General features: G+C 38.2%; 1 protein-coding gene across 1 annotated transcript in view; it reads left to right on the forward strand.

The window, feature by feature from the left end:
* The first annotated feature begins 3 nt into the window (after positions 1-3).
* RAB21 (RAB21, member RAS oncogene family) overlaps positions 4-19067 on the forward strand; it is a 39529-nt gene continuing 20465 nt past the window's right edge. Inside the window, exons 1-4 of the mRNA XM_037161168.2 lie at positions 4-388; positions 15522-15581; positions 16369-16476; positions 18982-19045. Of these exons, the coding sequence (XP_037017063.1) occupies positions 242-388; positions 15522-15581; positions 16369-16476; positions 18982-19045 (379 nt within the window). The 5' untranslated portion in view covers positions 4-241. The remainder of the gene's footprint in view (positions 389-15521; positions 15582-16368; positions 16477-18981; positions 19046-19067) is intronic.

Below are 19067 nucleotides of genomic sequence, written 5' to 3' on the forward strand. Positions count from 1 at the left end.
ACGCCATTAGAGAGAGGCGGAGACGGAGTGTTCGTCGCCTTTCGTCGGTTTCCTGACGTGGTTGCTGGGGCCCTTCATTCTCGGACTTTCCTTGGGTCCTTCGAGACCTCGCCCCAGCAGGCAGTGGAGGCAACGCCGGGTGTCGGCGAGCCAGTGCCAAGGGCTGCGACTGTGAAGGCGCTGCGGCGGCTGCGGGGAGCTCGGCGCTGCTCTAGGGTGCGGGTGGCCGGGAAGCTACGGGATGGCTGCGGCCGGCGGCGGGGCGGCAGCGGGCCGAGCCTACTCGTTCAAGGTGGTGCTGCTGGGGGAAGGTTGCGTAGGGAAGACGTCGCTGGTACTGCGCTACTGCGAGAACAAGTTCAACGACAAACACATCACCACTTTGCAGGTGCGGGGCCCATTGAGCGGGAGGTGGCGCCCGAGGGCCCCTACCTGTCCGGGGCCGTGAGGACTCTGCTGCCATGGTATTCTGGATTGGGGTTTACAAATCTCAGGCCTGGCACCCCCGCCTTCTAGTTGCCTTTGCTTCCAAATTTGCCCTGGAGACGAGAGGAGTCGGGGCAGCCTGTAGACGTATGGACGGGCTGTCGGGAGGGGAGTGGAAAGACCCGTAAAAGTCCCCAGTGCCCTGGCTGGCAAGTCTTGAGTCCCCACCGCTGGGCTAGTTTCCCCCCTTCGTTTCACTTCCGCTTGGGGCCTAGGTGCCCTCACCCTGCAGTCACCAATTTGCCTTTTGTTCCCCCCCGGAATTAGGAACTTGGCTGTAGATTTGATTTTGCGAACTAGGTGATTTGTAACTTTAGTGCCTACTGATGACTAAGTGTTTATGTAAATTCAGTTTGTCCTGTCTTCCAGTAACGTGCAGATTGGCAAAACATTCATTTCTTGAGGGATTTTGAAATGACCGCTTGCCGGTGTGTGTTACGCAGTTTCATTGCTGCCTGCGTGGTTCTGACTTTTGGGTCAGTTATACTCTGCGAGGTCGGTCGACCCACATTCACACGGAAATGTCATTTGAATACCGGCTAACAATTGGTCCCCAAAGTAACAGCATTGCTGCTGCTGCTGCTGTTGCTGCTGCTGTTTATTTGCCCCTGATATAGAGCGGACTTTCTTCTGTAGTTACATTGTGCTTACTCAGAAAAGTGTTAGAATGTAATCATTGCTTGGGACGAAAACCAGTCCTTTGAGGCAGGAGTAAATCTCCCCTCTCTCCCAAAGAAATCAGGTTGCACGTGTTAGAAGAAAAATATCCAACTAATCTGACTTGATGTATGTTGTCAGAAACAGCAGAATCTAGTGGACTTTTGTCTAGGTTCATATCCCACCTCTATCCTTTTAACTAGTTGTATGATCTCGGGCAAGTTAATTAATCTGACTCTTAAATTTCTTCATCTGTTAAAATGGCCACAATAAGACTGATTTTCTAGCTCATAGGGTTGTCAGGACAAATACACATAAAAGTGACTAGGACCTGCTCCAGTGTAAGCCCTCCATCTTTATTATTACTTCCCCAAATTGCACAACAGATCTTAATTAATGATTGTGGAGTGTGTAAAGAGCACGAGCACTTAATTGAATTCACAATGTTCTAATTGTGACATTTGATGCTTGATGCTATTATTAAACTGCGGAGTATAGAATTTGCAAAGATGCTTCAGTTCTGATTCCATGTTCTATTTTTTACTCCTGGGTAAAGCATAATATTTGAAAAAGTGAATGCCAGGAAATTCCTATTTTCCTCTTACATTCTTGTACAAGACCAGTTACACAGTTTTACTAGTGAGTTTTTATTGTTGAGTGCTACTAGTGAGATTTGTAGGGTAAATAACATCTCTCTGATCATTCGAAAGTTTAGGAATTTATTTAGGTAAACAGCATAGCTAACATCAAGTTCTTAATATGCTGAATACTTTTGTCATTTCATTCTTGTAACAGCTATGAGGTGGACAGTTTTGTTAACACCATTTTATAGTTGAGGAAACAGGCTCGGTTAAGTTGAGTAATTTACTGGGCATATTATTGCCACAAGTCATGCTGCCCAAGCTGAAATTTGAACAATTTTTGAGCATTTTAGTCACACGCCTCTGGATATTGGTAAACTACTCCTTTAATGGTTTCCTTTGTGCTACAGATCTAAGATAAAAGAGAATGCCATTGTAACTGAGCTCTCAATTAAAAAAATAATTTAGCCCTTCAGCCTAAAAAATTATACTTTTATTATATATTCCAAAAACACTCTCAAAGGTAAAAGTAGGCTCAAGATTTTTAAATATCTGAGAAAAACCACCTCTGGAGACTGTCTGTAGGAGGTCCACTCACATCCGAGTCAACTCCAGGAAGAGGTCCCAAAAGCCCCGCCCGTGTCCAGGCAGATTTTCTTTACCATATCCCACAAAGTCTGCACAAAGTCCTGTGCAATCTACACAGGAGAGGATGAAATTATGGTAGATCTCCAGTATCAGAGCATAGGAGTCTGGATGTTGATGTTTATATATTTGGATTATATTACAGAATTGAGGATTTTGTTGTCTCCCAGTGTATGGAAACAGTATTATATCTAACCTTTTTCTCTTAGATATCAGTTCATCTCATCTCATCCTAACAGTTCTTCAGAGACATTTGGCTTCCTTGTGATCCATAAAACACATTCTTGTATGCTTTTAATTTCCAAATAGATCACACATCAGAAGATAATGACAGGAAGTTCCCCTTTTCTTGTCAACAAACTACTTATTATCTGTCTTTGTAAAATTTGTGTTTTGCAAAGTACACTCATACATTCATATTTGAAAGAATTATAGGACTGAGAGAAACCTAAGATAGTTCATGGTTCTCTAGTCTTTTGTGTAATATTTCAGTCAAGTGATTGTCCACTTTTGTCTTGGAGGTGTGATGAACTAATATGGAAAATGGAAAACTTTGTCCTGAGGGGGCCTGTTTTATTTTTAGACAGGCCTAATTTCCAGTAAGTTTTTTTTTCTGTGTGCAAAGTGAAAATAATGTGTTAACCTGTAGTTTGCACTCCTAGTTCTGCTGGCAAATCTTGGTTGCACACGACATCCTTTCTAATAGTTGAAGACTGCTATCATAGCTCCTTGAGTCTTGTCTTCTCTTGAATAAACAGCTTTGGTTCCTTTAACTGGCTCTCCTGTGATATTGTTCTCAACCATTTCAGTATTTTGATATCTTTTCTAGACACTCACTGTTTACTCATTGTCCTCTTTCCTTAATTATGTGTTGCCTTCAGCTGTAGCAGTGATTCCAAGGGAGGTTTGAACTGAGCAGAAAAGTGCAGACTATCACCTCCCCTTTTGAGAATCCTTTTCTAACACTGAAGTAGAGAAGATTCTGTGATCTTTGGGTCAGTTGTCACACTGATTAATATTAATGTCACACTGCTATCTTGGTGTTACTTGCTTTAAAAAAAGTGTTTTACATCTCTGAAATTTTTTTTCTTGGAGTTTGTAGTTCAGTGTTTGTTTGCTTCCTTGTTTTTGTTCCTAACATGTTTGACCCATTAAATTTGACTTCGATAGACTTGGTTGGATCCTGGGCATGCAAAGAAGAATAAGGCATGGTCCCTCCCTACTGTCCGGATTAGCTATTCATTTTAACTGTAGATTTAACTGTAGTGTAGATCACCTGAAGATTTGGTAAAAATCTTTAATGTCTCATCAGGTCATTGATAAAAAGATTTTGAAAGAAAGGGGAGAGGGCCGAGTACAAGCTCTGCAGCAGGTCTTACTGTAGCCCAGTGATGCATTGCTAGAAATGTATTTTTCTGTAGACATTTTGAATCTTCTTAAAATTAATTAATTTTTAAAAGGTTTTATTTATTTGCTTTTAGAGAGAGGAGAAGGGAGGGAGAGAGAAACATCAGTGTGAGAGAGAACATTGATTGGTTGTCTCGACTGGGGCCCAAACCTGCAACCCAGGCAAGTGACCTGACTGGGAATGGAACCTGGTGGGATAATGCCCAACCAACTGAGCCACACTGGTCTTGGCTAGACATTTGGAATATTAGAATGGGGCTTTTTCAGACTATGAATAGGCCACAGTCATCTTTCACCTTAAGTGAGAAACACTTATTAATGGAGTATTGAACATATTAATGATAATGGAAGCAAAAAACAGCTTAAGACTTACTTCTGTGGGCTACTGCCTGATGTATACAAAACCTTTAATGAAAATGGTTGTTCTAGCATTACAAATCTCCTAGCTTTTTTGTCCTATAGCTACATTAGTTTTGCCCACAGGGGATATCACAAGATGCTTTGTCAGATTGTTGCAGAAGACAAGATAGCACTGTGTTTCTGCATTAGGAGGCCATATCATGTGGTAAAAAGGGAAAAGACTTTGAAGTTAGATTTCAGTTTGAACTTTAGAAGCCACGGATGGGATGCAGGCTTGGCCCTCGAGTCATGAATTATTTTTGGTAGATGCTCTTTTTTATTTTCTCTAGTCAAAAACAATAACTTAATCTGGGAGTCCCAGTCCAGAAGTTTTCCCCTGAAAAAAATCAGGATAGTGTGGCAAACATGTAAGAAATCTTGCCCAGCATCCATGCTTAAGGAAGCTGTCCCATATTGTACGACTGTGATGATATCTATCTATCTATCCATCTATCTGAGATTTTATTTCTTTTAGAAAGGAGAAGGGAAGGAGGAGAAAGGGAGAGAAACATCAGTGTATGGTTGTCTCTCAAGCGCCCTGTACTGGGGACCTGGCCTGCGACCCAGGCATGTGCCCTGACTGGGAATCAAACCGATGACCCTTTGGTTCTCAGGCTGGCGCTCAATTCATTGAGCTACACCAGCCAGGGCCATAATGATATCTTAAGCAAGGCTCATTCCTTTGAGTCAGTCTCATGCTTTGTAACCTCTGAGATACTCCCCTGACAGCCCCAATCCCTGAACTTAACCTATAGGAAATTGCTGCGTTTTCTCCTGGATATGAAATTTCAACTTCTTTCTGAGTTTCTTGCGTCAAGCTACCCATCCCCTGTCTCCCTACCCCGTTCTTTATATATTATGCTACACTAGTTGTCCTTGCATTTAATGGCAACAGCTCCCATTTATTGAAGTCTTCTCTGAGAGGAAGTTTAGTCTGAGGTTAAAACAATGGCCCTGGGGCAAACCTGAAGTTAGACTTTGGTTTGAATTTTGGCTTCTAGTTATAGCCATCAGGATGTTGGTTATTCTAATGTTTGTAAGCTGGTTCTTTTTAATAAAATGGGAGAATCTCAGTCATAGGATTTTTATGTGGATTAAATAGAGAGCCATCGTGTATAAAGCTCCTAGCACAGTGCCTGGTGCATGTTTGTTTAATTAGTGTTTGCTGTTGAATGAATAGGTGGTACTTAATTTGTGTTGGATTCTTGTGTAGTAACTGTCAAAAAAGGTAATGGAATGAATTTGAAATGAATTATTTTTAGAACCCATGCTGTCTCTTTAAGGGATAGCTACATTTTAAAATTGTGTAGCCCTGACTGGCATGGCTGTTTGTTGCAGCATCGTCCTGTAGACCAAAAGGGTCACAGGTTTGATTCCTGGTCAGGGCATATACCCAGGTTGAGGGTCTGATTCCTGGTTGTGGTTCTTATGAGAAGGTGACCAATTGATGTTATTCTCTCACATCAGTGTTTCTCTCTCTCCCTTCCTTTCTCTGAAAGCAATAAAAAAATGTTCTTGGATGAGGATAAAAGTATATTTTAAAAAGTAAAATTATTTATATATTATATATTTTAAAGATTACATATATATTTATTATCCATTCTAGAGTTGACATTTCTGCCTAGATTGATAATTTTGAAAATTGTGGCATTTGTCATGCTTTGGTGCTTTAGTACTCCCTTTTGGCAGAGCTCCTCTTAGGTTACTAATAACTACAAAGGAATCTTGTAGGTGAGCTATCTGAGAATTCAAAATCCTCTACCCGGCCCAGGAAGCTTAATTTTATATAGAGTCCACCTTGATTGCCCTGTGGATTTGGGGCTTTGACGAAATTGACAGAAGCAAGAAAGACAATTGGAGTGAGGGAGTGACTGCCTTTTCTCTAGAATTTATTAAAGCAATACTGCTGAACCTCAGCAATTAAATTCCAGAATTGTTTATTTAGTACCTGTTATGTATCAAACATTGTGCTGGCTGGGGAACATAAAGCTGAGTAATATACTGTATAGTGCCGCTTTGATTTCGATTATAGCCACCTCTTGTTTTAGATATCTCTGCATGTGTACTCTTGAGTGATCACTTTCTTTTTAGATGTGCCTTTTTCCCTTATTGAGGGCATTTTAAAATTATGAACTCTACTTTAAATGCTTCTAACATTTTCCTTTTTAGAAAGTCTGACCGGAATTCCACCCCTCTGCCTCCTGAAGTGTAGGTGCCTATTCTACCCTAAAGCCATGCCGCAAGGTTGGCTGGGCAGGTGGTTTCCTGCCAGTTTGGCAAATGAAGAAACTAAGATTTGGATTAAACTACCAGGGTCCCACAATTAGTAACGGTGTGCCATTTTTTCTTAAGCTAAGTCTACTTTTTTTTTTTCTTTTCCTATACACCTTAACCTCCTGAGCAATACTTGGCATTCAGGTTTTAGTAGTTGGTTTTGCACTTGGCAACATCATCTCTAGTGTAGGAATCTGTGTTTCCCTGTTTCTAAAATTAATGTTCAAATGTCTGAAATATCTTCCAAGTAGTTCTTGAAGCCACATCTCTGTTGATTCAGTCAATTCACCTATACTAGCTTTATAAAATACAGTAGTTGAAGCCTTTTTCCTCTTCAGTATATTACTAGAAACATCTGGGCTATAAAAGGGTGGGTGATTTTTTAAGAAGTTTTTCAGAATTACGGCTTTGAATTTCTAATATATAAGTATTCCATATCTGACTTACTGTCAGATAAGTAAGTATTCCATTTTTTGTTTTGTATTTTGAACTACTCCTTAGAAGTAAGTGACTTACTGCCTCTCCTTTGCAAGGTGTTCACTTGGATTGTAAACTGATTTTAATACCTCTTTTTAGAAACTTAAGGACAAGAAACCCCAGCTTAGTTTTCTTTTTAAAAACTAAAATATGTTTGACATATTACTGTAAATTTAAGGTGTACAACATATTAATTTGTTATACTTATAATATGACTGCCATTGTAGTAATGTAGCTTAGTTTTCCGATAGCTAATTTTTATTGCCTTGCTACAGAGGACTCATAAATTATATGCCTGAATCCTTTCATGTCTTAAGTCTGGAAGTGGTAATAGATACTTTAAATATAATACTTAAGCCGTAAACATTGGTAGTGCTTATAGCAAAACTTAATGTAACCAGTTATACACACACAGACACATACACATTAATGAAAGTCTGTTAAATTTAAAAGATAATAGACAGCAAAGTATTTGTCCACAATTCAGTTACTATGCTGCTTTAGGTATGTTGCTTGTCAGTGTTTAGCAAGCACAGGAAGTGATCTGGCTAACAACAATAAAAACAATAAAAAATTGATGAAAGAAGTTATTAAAAGACTTTTTGGTTGGCAGATGTAATTCGTTCCTGTTATTTCTTATAATCCTTTTTAAAAGATTTTATTTATTTATTTTTAGAGAGAGGGGAAGGGAGTGATAAAGAGAGAAACATCAGTGTAAGGAAAATATCAGTCTGATTGGTCGATCTCATAAGTGACCTGACTGGGGACCAAACTCGCAACTCAGGCATGTGCCTTAACCAGGAATTGACCTAGCAGCCTTCTGCTTTGTGTAACAATGCCCAGCCAACTGAGCCACACCAGTTAGAGCCTATTTGTTCTAAAGTAGAGATTTAAAAATATTATCCATAACGATTTCAGGTAAGATGTTGGGCAAAATAAGCATCAGGTGCAAATGACAGATGGCAGCCTGAGCTAATAGGATTGTTAATTTTGTTAATACCCCTAAGGTTTGGAAGATGACATAATTGGAATTGGAAGTAGTGGAGCTTGTAACTCAGGGTTTGGAGGAGTAAGGTGGGAAATGTACCATTACTTTGATCCTCCTTACTTTGTGCCTACCCTAAGAATAGTTTGGGAGAAGAATTGGTGTCCAGAACCACTTAGTGTTCAAGTACAGGAGTACCTGGTTAGGAATGCATGTGTATGTATGTTCTAGAACAGGCAGCTTTGAGCAGTGGAAAAAGCACTGTGAAGTCAGACAGGCTTCCATCCACTGTAGCACCTGACTGAGTTGTCTGACCTTGGGTGTCACTGTATTCTTTAAATCTCAAGTTCACAACTATAAAATAGGAATGATTACTTACTTCAGAGGATTGTTATAAAGATTAAATGAGGAAGCCCAAAGACACTGCTTGGCAAATAATATGTACAATTTTGTTTTTCTGCGTATATTCCTAGACTTTTTTGAGTTGGAATTGTTTTATGCCCCTTTTCTCTTCCCTCTTTTCTGGACTGGGGTTCTTCACTAAGATGTTGCCAGGGATTTATAAATTCCTTTGGAAAGTGTGTGAAAATTGTTTTGCTGTGTGCATATGAGCAGTTTTCTTGGGAGTGAAGTCCATGATCACACTCCCTTCTCCATCTCTCACTACCATGTAAGAGAATTAAGAACCACTGCACCAAAGTAACTATTATTATCACAAGTGGTATTAGTAGTCTGGACAAATTAAATATGGTTCACAGAGGCATGGTTAAAAACGGTAAGACAAATTTCAGCCTTTTGATTGCTGTTACGTAAAATCTTTTCAGTTTTATTCACAAATATAATTATATTTGTTTTTAAAAGTAGATATATGTTCTTCAAGAAAACAAAATATTAAAAACTTTGGATGTATGTAAAATGAGATGACTTATGTTACAGAAGGAATTTTTTCATTGAATAGTACTTATATTTTTCATTATAAAAGGGAAAAAAGCTTAACTAGAGAACCTTTAATAATGTGCTTTACTAGTGTATTAGCTGTTCGAGTTAAAATAATTTGGTTTATAAGGGAACTTTTAGGAACATATCTCTTTTATAGAGTTATACTGCCATTGATTTACTCAAGCATATTGTACATGCGATTATCTCAATAACAATACATTTGACCCTTAAACAACATAGATTTGAACTGCATGGGCCACATATGTGTGGATTTTTAAAAATAAATGTGTACAGTGCTGTAAATTTATTTTCTCTTAATGATTTTCTTTTTTTTAATTTCATTTATTTTTAGAGAGAGGGGAAGGGAGGGGAGAGAGGGAGAGAAACATCAATGTGTGGTTGCCTCTTGCACGCCCCCTACTGAGGACCTGGCCTGCAACCCAGGCATGTGCCCTGACTGGGAATCGAACCAGGGACCCTTTAGTTCCCAGGCCCATGCTCAATCCACTGAGCCACACCAGCCAGGGCTTAATGATTTTTCCTAATAGCATTTTTTTTCTCTGGTTTATTATAAAAATTCAGTATATAATACATGTAACATACAAAATATGTGTTAATCAACTTTATGTTGCTGGTAAGACTTCTTCCAGTCAACAGTAGGCTATTAGTAGTCAAGTTTTTCAGGGAGTCTAAAGTTACATGCCAATTTTCATCTGTGTAGGTGTTGATGCCACTCTCCGGAGAAGAAGTGTTAGCCCTGGTCTTAGTCTGGGAGGTACCATAGCACAGAGGCTGTGAGTTCTTTTTGAGGTCAGACTCCTGAATTTTAAACTCCCTCTTTAACACTTCTGTGACTTGGGCAAGATACTTACCCTTCCTGTATCTCAGTTTCCACATCTATAATATTTAGGTAATAAATAATTCACAAGGTGTTACGAGAATTAAGTGAGTTAATATTTAAAAGGTCTTAGAATACTGACCATTTTATTGGAAGCACTGTGAAAGTGTAAATTAGTAATATGTAATCTAGTTAACACAATATTTATACTTATGAAAAGATAACTTACACCATAAGGCATTATATGCTAGGGTCTGTAAAATTCTTCAGGATAGAGAAAGTCTGTATGGGTGGTATGAGAAACTTAAGCAAGAAGAATATAGGTCAGAACAGAACTTGAATATATACAATGCAGATAGAGAAGAAAGAATAGGCTCGTATTAGAGGGGAATTTAATGAACAAACAGAATTGGAGGGACTGTATACAGACCAGATAAGTTGGAGAATAAGTGAAGAAGTACTGGGAGCTATTGTAGAAGATAGGTGTGGACAAATTGTGAATAAAAAACAAGGTTTTGAGATTTTTATTTGTAGATTAGGGCTCCCTGACTTTAATAAAGGAGAAGCTTAATGATTTTTGTAAAAAGTACTTTAGCATAGTACTGGGCAAAGGGTAAGTATTCTAGGACTGTTAGTATTAGCAATAGTAAAAATGACTATTATTCCACTGTATATGTGGAATATATATGTATACATTTTTTTAAAATTGCCTATTGATGAACATTTAAGTTATTTCATGATTTGCATTTTCCAATTAGTAAATACTGTGATGAGCACTCTTTCCATACAATTGTTTTGTATATTCATGATTTCTTAGGGGAGACTTAATTTTGTCCCTTAAACTCCATGGGAGAGTGGTGGTGAGTTTCAGAGGGGACTAGACTTTCACTCCCCTCTGCTGAAAAATCCCTACAAAACGCATAACAAATTATTGTACATTAGCTGCCAGTAGGGATGTAGTTCAGGCATACTTACTAAAAAAAAAAACTTATTATAGACCCCTGTTATAAGTTATGATAAGATTTTTTAAAGCCACTGATACTTTGGAAAGATAACTTGGCATGTAGGCCAGAGTGTGAGGTAAGACCAAAGGTATTTATACCAAAACAATATGAGACTGGTGGTCATAGATCTCCAGAGGAAATAATAAACCCAAGGTTTGTTAGTTTGGGGGGAAATATGGAATGACAGGGAGGGAGAATATTCGGGGGTGGTTTTACTGAGATTTGAAACCTTGGTGACCTGGAGAATGTGATCAAAATACTAAAGTTGTAATGGAAAATCAGTTTTGGAGAGAAGACCCATTTAATTTTAAATACGTTTGAAAGGCACTTAAGTTGACCTACATAAATTAAATATTTAGATAGGATTCAGATCTTGAATTTCTTTAGCATTCATAATGAAACCATGAAAATGGTTGAGTTCAAATAAATTATACAGCTAATATAAGTGGCAAAACAGATTCAAATACAAAGTTCTGCTTCAAAGTTTGGATTCTTAGTCCCAATGCTGCAATGAATGGAAAAAGTCCTTTTGTTCTCATTTATTGTCATGACATGTATTTGGTCTTCTCATTTCCTAAGTTATTTCTTTTTTTTTTTTTTAAGATTTTATTTATTTATCTTTAGAGGGGAAGGGAAGGAGAGAGGGAGAGAAACATCAATGTATGGTTGCCTTTCATGCGTCCCCTGCTGGGAACTGGCCTGCAGGGAACCGGCCTGCAACCCTGGTATGTGCCCTGACTGGGAATTGAACCGCGATTGTCTGGTTCGCAGGCCCGCGCTCAATCCACTGAGCTACACCAGCCAGGGCTTCCTAAGTTATTTCTTTCATTATTTTGCCATCTAATTTACTTTGTACCTTTTCTGTATAATCTTTATTGTTTCATTTGATAAAATATCTTGGGTAGTATAGTTAGGGCCTTTAAGGCAGCCATTCCTGGACTTGATCTCAGCTCTGCCATTTATATCTATCTGTGGATTCCTTAATCACTAAATCCAGCGGCCTTTTCTTAGTGTTAATTTTCCTTTATATGGATACAGCAGAAAGCCCATACTGAAATGGAGGTGCTTTCTCTTTCAGTAATAATTCACCATCCTAGGTTTTATGTATTGTACCTTTTTTTCTCTGCAATTTCTTCTTCTACTTTTTAAAGATTTTATTTATTTTTAGAGAAGGGAAGGGGGAGAGAGAGAGCTAGAGAGGCAGACAGACAAAAACATCAATGTGTTGTGTAGTTGCCTCTCACACCGCCCCCACCTGGAGACCTGGCCCACAACCCAGGCATGTGCCCTGACTGGGAATCAACCAGTGACCATTTGGTTCACAGGCCGGTGCTGAATCCACTGAGCCACACCAGCCAGGGCTGCAATTTCTTCTATATAGATATACCTACATGTGACTCTCTTGTTATAGCTTTGAACTTGGCTCTCTATTTCTATTTAAATCTGTCAGCTGACTCTGGATTCTGATTTTGTTTCTTCAGTTACTCTTGATTCTTCTCTCTTTTCTGTCTTCATGGACTTAGTTTAGGACATTTTTTTCCTCTCCAGCTTTGTAATGGCCTCCACTGTCCCAGCTCTATTCCTGTCCTTTCCAGTCCAACCTTCCTTCCTATCCTAAAGTCATTCTCTTAAAGTATAGGTTTTATACTTCCCCACTGCTTAAAAACCCTTTAGTGAGTCTCCATTGTCAACAGAATTACCTCCTTTTTTTTTTTTTTTTTTAGGATTTTATTTATTTATCTTTAGAGGGGAGGGGAAAGAGAGAGGGAGCTAAATACCAATGTGTGGTTGCCTCTCATGTGTCCCCAACTGGGAATTGGCCTGCAACCCAGGCATGTGCCTTGACTGGGAATTGAACTGTGGTTGCTTGGTTCACAGGCCCACGCTCAATCCACTGAGCCATACCAGCCAGGCTACAGTATTACTTCTTAACATATATTCCTTAGGACAAATTAGCATTTCTCTGGGGAGAAAAGGTCAAATGAGTTTGGGGAATGCTTGTAAAAATGCGATTAGTTAGTCTTCATTTTGGCACCAAGTATCCTAGTGTGCTAATTTGCACTGTGAATATACAAAGGGGACACAGCAATATGCAGCATTTTCCAATTATGACTGACTATAGTATACATTTAAAAAAATTCATGTCTAATATGTTAGAATAGGTTTCATTAAGAAAAGCAAGGGAAAGTCCATACTTCTATACAAGGAATTGAAAGACTTTTTTTATTCATTCAGTCTCTCCCTATATATGTAGTCTCATCTCTGGCATTGACCTTACCATTTGGAGTTCCCCAGGAGGTGGGCAGTCATGTTTTTCAGGCTTCAGTGGTTTCACCCATCTGTCAGGAAAACCCGCACTATGAGTAAAGTGAGGATCATCACCAGTTCTTTTACACTGTCTTGGACTCACCCAGGCAGTCTTTATATTTCCTTTCTGAACCCCTCCCAAAGTATACTTGTCAAGACCCTTCATTTTAACAGTATAGTATTATAATTCTCTGTACATTTTTATTTCTGCAATAGACTATATGCTTCTCGAAGGCTGGAACTATTTTCATTTCTGTAACATTTGTACCTAGGAAAATTATTAGATATAGATGAAACAATTGAATTATAAAATAATTGCAGGAACATTTTAAAATAATACTGGTATTCATACAGTTAAGTAAATTACCAGTAAATGTTTCTTTGATCTCATCTTAGAAATTTCTTAGATTCTTTCTCTATTGAGAAAGGTGGTATCAAGTTCAATGCTGTAGCAAAATTTTTATGGGGAAAACTAAGAAAAAGTATTTTATTAGTAATTTTCTTTGTATTTTTCGTGATGTATTCATAAAACAAATATGTTTTTCTTACATTAAGTTATAATGTAATGTCTTCATTGAAATTGTTTTTTCTCCCTTTAAAATCTTTTTTTAAATATATTTTATTAATTATGCCATTACAGTTGTCTCATTCCCCCCTCATTCCCCTCCACCCTGCACACTCCCTCCCCCCACATTTCCCCCTTTAGTTCATGTCCATGTGTCATATGTTCTTTAGCTTCTACATTTCCCACACTACTCTTGCCCTCCCCCTGTCTATTTTCTCCCCACTGTCTATGCTGTTTATTCTCTGTACCTTCTCCCCCCTTCTCCTCCCCCCACTCCCCTGTTGCTAACCCTCCATGTGATCTCCATTTCTGTGACTCCGTTGCTGATGTAGCTGTCCTCTTAGTTTGCTTTTGTTTTAGGTGTGGTTCTTAGTAACTGTGAGTTTGCTGTTCTTTCACTGTTCATCTTTTTTATCTTCTTTTTCTTAGGTAAGTCCCTTTAACATTTCATATAATAAGGGCTTGGTGATGATGAACTCCTTGAATTTGACCTTATCTGAGAAATATTTTATCTGACCTTCCATTCTAAATGAAAGCTTTGCTGGATATATCAATCTTGGATGTAGGTCTTTGGATTTCATGAGTTGGAATACTTCTTTCCAGCCCCTTCTTGCCTGTAAGGTCTCTTTTGAGAAATCCACTGACAGTCTGATGGGAACTCCTTTGTAGGTGACTGTCCCCTTATCTCTTGCTGCTTCTAGAATTCTCTCATTTTAATCTTGGCTAATGTAATGATGATGTGCCTTGGTGTGTTCCTTCTTGGGTCTAACTTCTTTGGGACTCTCTGAGCTTCCTGGATTTCCTGGAAGTCTATTTCCTTTGCCAGAATGGGGAAGTTCTCCTTTATTAGTTGATCAAATAAGTTTTCCATTGGTGGCTGTTCCTCTTCCCCTTCTGGTACCCCTATAATTCGGATGTTGGAGCATTTAAAGATGTCCTGGAGGTTCCTAAACCTCTCCTCATTTTTTTTAATTCTTGTTTTTTCATCCTTTTCTGTTCGATCATTTTTTTTCCACTTTGTGGTCCACTCCATTGATTTGAGTCCCAGTTTCCTTTCCATTACTATTGGTTTCCTGTGCATTTCCCTTCATTTCAATTAGTTTAGCCTTCATATGTTCCTCTAATTTGTGACTAAAATCAACCAGTTCTGTGAGCATCTTGATCACTAGTGTTTTGAACTGTGCATCTGAAAGTTTAGCTATTTCTTCAATTCTTAGATTTATTGGCTCTGGGGCTCTGAGTTGTTTTTGAGCCATGTTTTGTTCTGTTTGTGCCTGTTACTTACAAGGAGGTGTTCACCAGGGCGGGGCCACCCGGGTGTCTGGTTTGTGAAACTATATGTGGGGGCGGGTCAGAGAGAGGCCACCCAGGTTGCTGGTTTGTGACACTGTATGTGGGGTCGGGGTCAGAGAGGGACAATGGCGGTCCCCTCTGCCACTTTCCGCCACTGGGGCCTGCACGGTCTGTCTCACCGCTTTGCTCCTTCACCAGTTTTTCTGCGCTCAAATGTGTGACTGTGGTCAGCCCTCAGTGGGTCTGCCCGCTTCTCCACACCTGGGATCCGCCTACGGCTGCTGGCGAGCCTGGGTCGATCTGGTGGATCTTTCCTGCCTGACCCCGCTCTGCTGCTGGCTCTGTCCCTCTTACTGGTTTGGCTGAAAGGTTTGTTGTTGTCAGACTTCCGCGTAGTTCAGTTTTCTGTGGTTTGGCTGCGTTTTTGTTGCTAAAACTTTGTTGTTTTTAAACTTGGTTGTGGGAGAGGGTGCAGTGCTTCCTCCTATGCCTCCATCTTGGTGGAAGTCCTCCTGAAATTGTTTAGTCATTAATAAAAACTTAGTGATTTCCTTTTTCTCCCAGATAACTTGAGTTTTATATTGAGATGATGTATTAATCTATAGTTGTTCAGAAACATTATTTTGTATGAAACATTGTTTAATGTATATCTCTCTTGTCTTAGGCATCATTCTTAACAAAGAAGTTAAATATTGGTGGGAAGAGAGTAAACCTTGCTATATGGGTAAGTTAACCTTTTCAATTGTATGAGTTAAGGGCTCTACTGTTCTTGGTACTCTAATAACTAATTGGTTCAAGGAATACTGATTTGAAAATTTGGATTTTCTTTTAAATTAACTGAAGATTAGCCAAAACTTCTTTTAATAAGTTAAAAAAAAAGATGGCCAATAATTATACCTCGAATACAGTTATATACATGAATATTTCTATAATAACTTTTCATCTGGATGATGATTAACTCAGAGGGATTCATGTCATAGAAGGGAAAGGACAGGGTGGGTGGATAGCAGCTTGGCCTTTATTTCTCATGTTTCTGTTCCAGTCTTCCAAGGGAGTGGCTAATGGAGATAGAGTGAGGCTAATGTAGTAACATAGCAGTTAGCACGTGATCCTGGAGCATGCTCTCTTTCCTTGTCCCTTCCCTCTGTGTTGGGAGCCTAAATTTAGGGCCAACCCTATTCCTGGTGTATAATGCCATCTTGGCCATTCTGACCCCCAGATAACTGAACTGGTTTTTTTTTTTTTAGTGGGGGTAGAAAAATAGCTGGGGAGGAAGATGGGTGGGAGGAGATGGTTTTACTGTTTGTATAACAGTAAAACATTAAATATTGATTATAACTTGACTTTTAAACATTTTGGTAACCTGCTTTGTTTCTTTGTGTGTTTTGGGGTTATCTATACCTTCATGCCCTACTTTTAGTGGTCATGAACTTTTAGTCAAAAATTTACTGTTGTTGCAATAGCAGATGTATTTTTTTTCTGATCTAATAAGTATTTGTTGCTTTATTTAGGATACAGCAGGTCAAGAGAGATTCCATGCATTGGGCCCAATTTACTACAGAGATTCAAATGGAGCTATTTTAGTTTATGATATAACAGATGAAGATTCTTTTCAGAAGGTATTTTATTTACTTATGTGTAGATGACTTAGTGTAGAACACTAGTTTTTCAAGTTTCCATTACCTGCATTTGTTTACTAATGTGATTAGTCTGGGTTTTAAAGGTATAGCTTGTGTATAAATGGTGACCATTCAAAATTTTTTAATGGAGTATTTAATTTATGTTAACCATATGAATAGTTTATTACTTGGCTTTCTTAGATATTAGGAAAGGGAAATACTCTAACCAAAAAACATAAAGCAAAATTATACATTTCTTTGATTATATACATGCTAGACACCTGAAATCTTGGTGTGGTTGCACAGGCTTCATAATGGTGAAGAGAAAAAAGGAGAATTAAATGTAATCTCTCTCTTCACTGAATTTTCTAAAGGATAATATAAAAGTGTTTATTTTAAAAGCGCCTCCATTTTTTTTACCCCTCTTTACACATATACCAAAATACAGAGTTTTTCAGGTTGATTGGAACCAAATATGAGTTACCATTAAACTTATCTCTGAATTGTTATCACCATTAGGATAGTGACTGATTACTCATTTGACCTTTCCTCTGAAAGCCCCTTTGGAATTTGTCAAGGGTGTATAACGGAAAAGGGTAATTTCCAGAGCAAAAACTTATCTTGCTGTGAGTTATAATTGTGTCTATGTTGAAATTGCTTGCCTTTCTAGTTTTTTCTTTTTTTATTTAAAAATAAATTTTATTTAAAAATTTAAATTTTTTATTTAAAAAATCAAAAACGTGATTTCCCAGTATTTAACTGGCAAAGTAGATACATATTAGTCTTATGAATGACATGTGGAAAAACTTAGTTCAAGGAGTAGAAAAATGGAACAGCTTGCAGATTTAATGATATTTAAAAAAAATTATTTTGGCTGCTATTTGTTGCTATTTGTTATTCCTTCCTGCCTTTTTGCAGTAAAATAGTGGTTTAGGTATTTTATTAAGAGAAAGTTTGAGTCTTATAGGTTGAAAAGTGACCACTTATCTCTTGCTGCATGACAAAACCTCCAAAACTTGTGGTTTAAAATGATTATTTCTTATGATTTTGTGGGTTCTCTGCTCTGTTTGATGTCAGCAGAGTCACTCCTGCAGCCACATTGAACTGGGAATTTAGCTGGGTGGGGACCATCCAAGGCAGCCTGGTTCTCCATATAATTTCTCACTCCATCTGGGGCCTCATCTTCTGGGACTCTTTCCACATGCTCTCATTATTCCATATTCTAGTCTAAGCTTCTTTTTATTTCTTTAAGGTTTTACTTATTTATTTTTAGAGAGGAGAATGGAAGGAGAAAGGGAGAAAAACATCAATGTGTGGTTGCCTCTGGTTCTCCCCATAATGGGGACCTGGCCCACAACCCAGGCATGTGCCCCAGACTGGAAATCAAACTGGCACCCCTTTGATTCTCAGACCGGCACTCAGTCCATTCAGCCACACCAGCCAGGGCTAAGCTTCTTATGTGACAACTGGGTCCCAAAAATATAGCTGCCAGGCCTTCTTAAGGCTGAGATCTAGAAGTGGCACAGCATTACTTCTCCTACTTTCTCTTGGTCAAAACAAGTTACAAGGGTAGCCCAGATTCAAAGGGAGGGGAAATTGATTGTACCTCTTGATAGGATTGGCAAAGAATTTGTGACCATCCTTAACTCACCACAGAATGTATGCTGTAATGAGCAGAATGCCTGTGGAAGGGGATCTTACTAGAGGTGATAACACATTTTTTAACTGTTCAGATTTAGTAGGTTATGATACTATATGCATGGAGAGTAGAGTAATACATCATTTTGTATCAACACTATTACATTTTTCTTATGTGAAATCAACTAGGGATGCAAGTTAAATGCTTTTCTGAAAACTTTATACACATGTGAATGAAACAAAGATGGAGCTATCCTGAGAGATAAGGTGGTGATATTGAATACCTTTGATTTTATAAAGATTTGGGGTTTACTACAGAGTTAGTTCCTCTACATTCTTGCAGAGAATAGGAATGTAGACCTGTTATGTTTGTATCATAAAACCAGATGCACAGTCAGTAGTTATCACATATCTAATGTAATTCTTGTAACTTATAGGTGTGTGTATTTTTTTTGAACGGTATGTAAGTTCTGTGTAATTTGATTGGATAAATTCCATTATGAATTCCCTTTCATATTTCAAACAAAATAATTCCATTACAAAAAAATGAAAGGAGGGTATCCAGGTTTGTTTTTATCCTGTTTTATTCTAGTCAACATTTTTAAAAGCATGAGTTCCAAAAGATTAAATTTCTTAATTCCAGTTTACCCTCAGCTGTGCCTGCTGCTGTCCTTCATCCTTGTTTGCAATCTAATCTGGAAATAAATGATCTTAATAGTGAATCATTCTTGGTAACAACTAAATATATGAGCTTTTAGCCAAATTTTGAGGTATTTCAACAATATATTGATTAAATTTGGGGGTGTTGCATTGGTAGTCTTAGAACAGAATTTGTTTTAACATTAGCTAACTCTTTTATATACACAGGTAAAAAACTGGGTCAAAGAATTACGGAAAATGTTGGGAAATGAAATCTGTTTATGTATAGTTGGTAAGTATCATTACTTTTTAAA

The sequence above is a fragment of the Artibeus jamaicensis genome, unplaced genomic scaffold (genome assembly GCF_021234435.1).
Source record: "Artibeus jamaicensis isolate MK-2021 breed Jamaican fruit bat unplaced genomic scaffold, CSHL_Jam_final contig_233, whole genome shotgun sequence".
Lineage (NCBI taxonomy): Eukaryota > Metazoa > Chordata > Mammalia > Chiroptera > Phyllostomidae > Artibeus > Artibeus jamaicensis.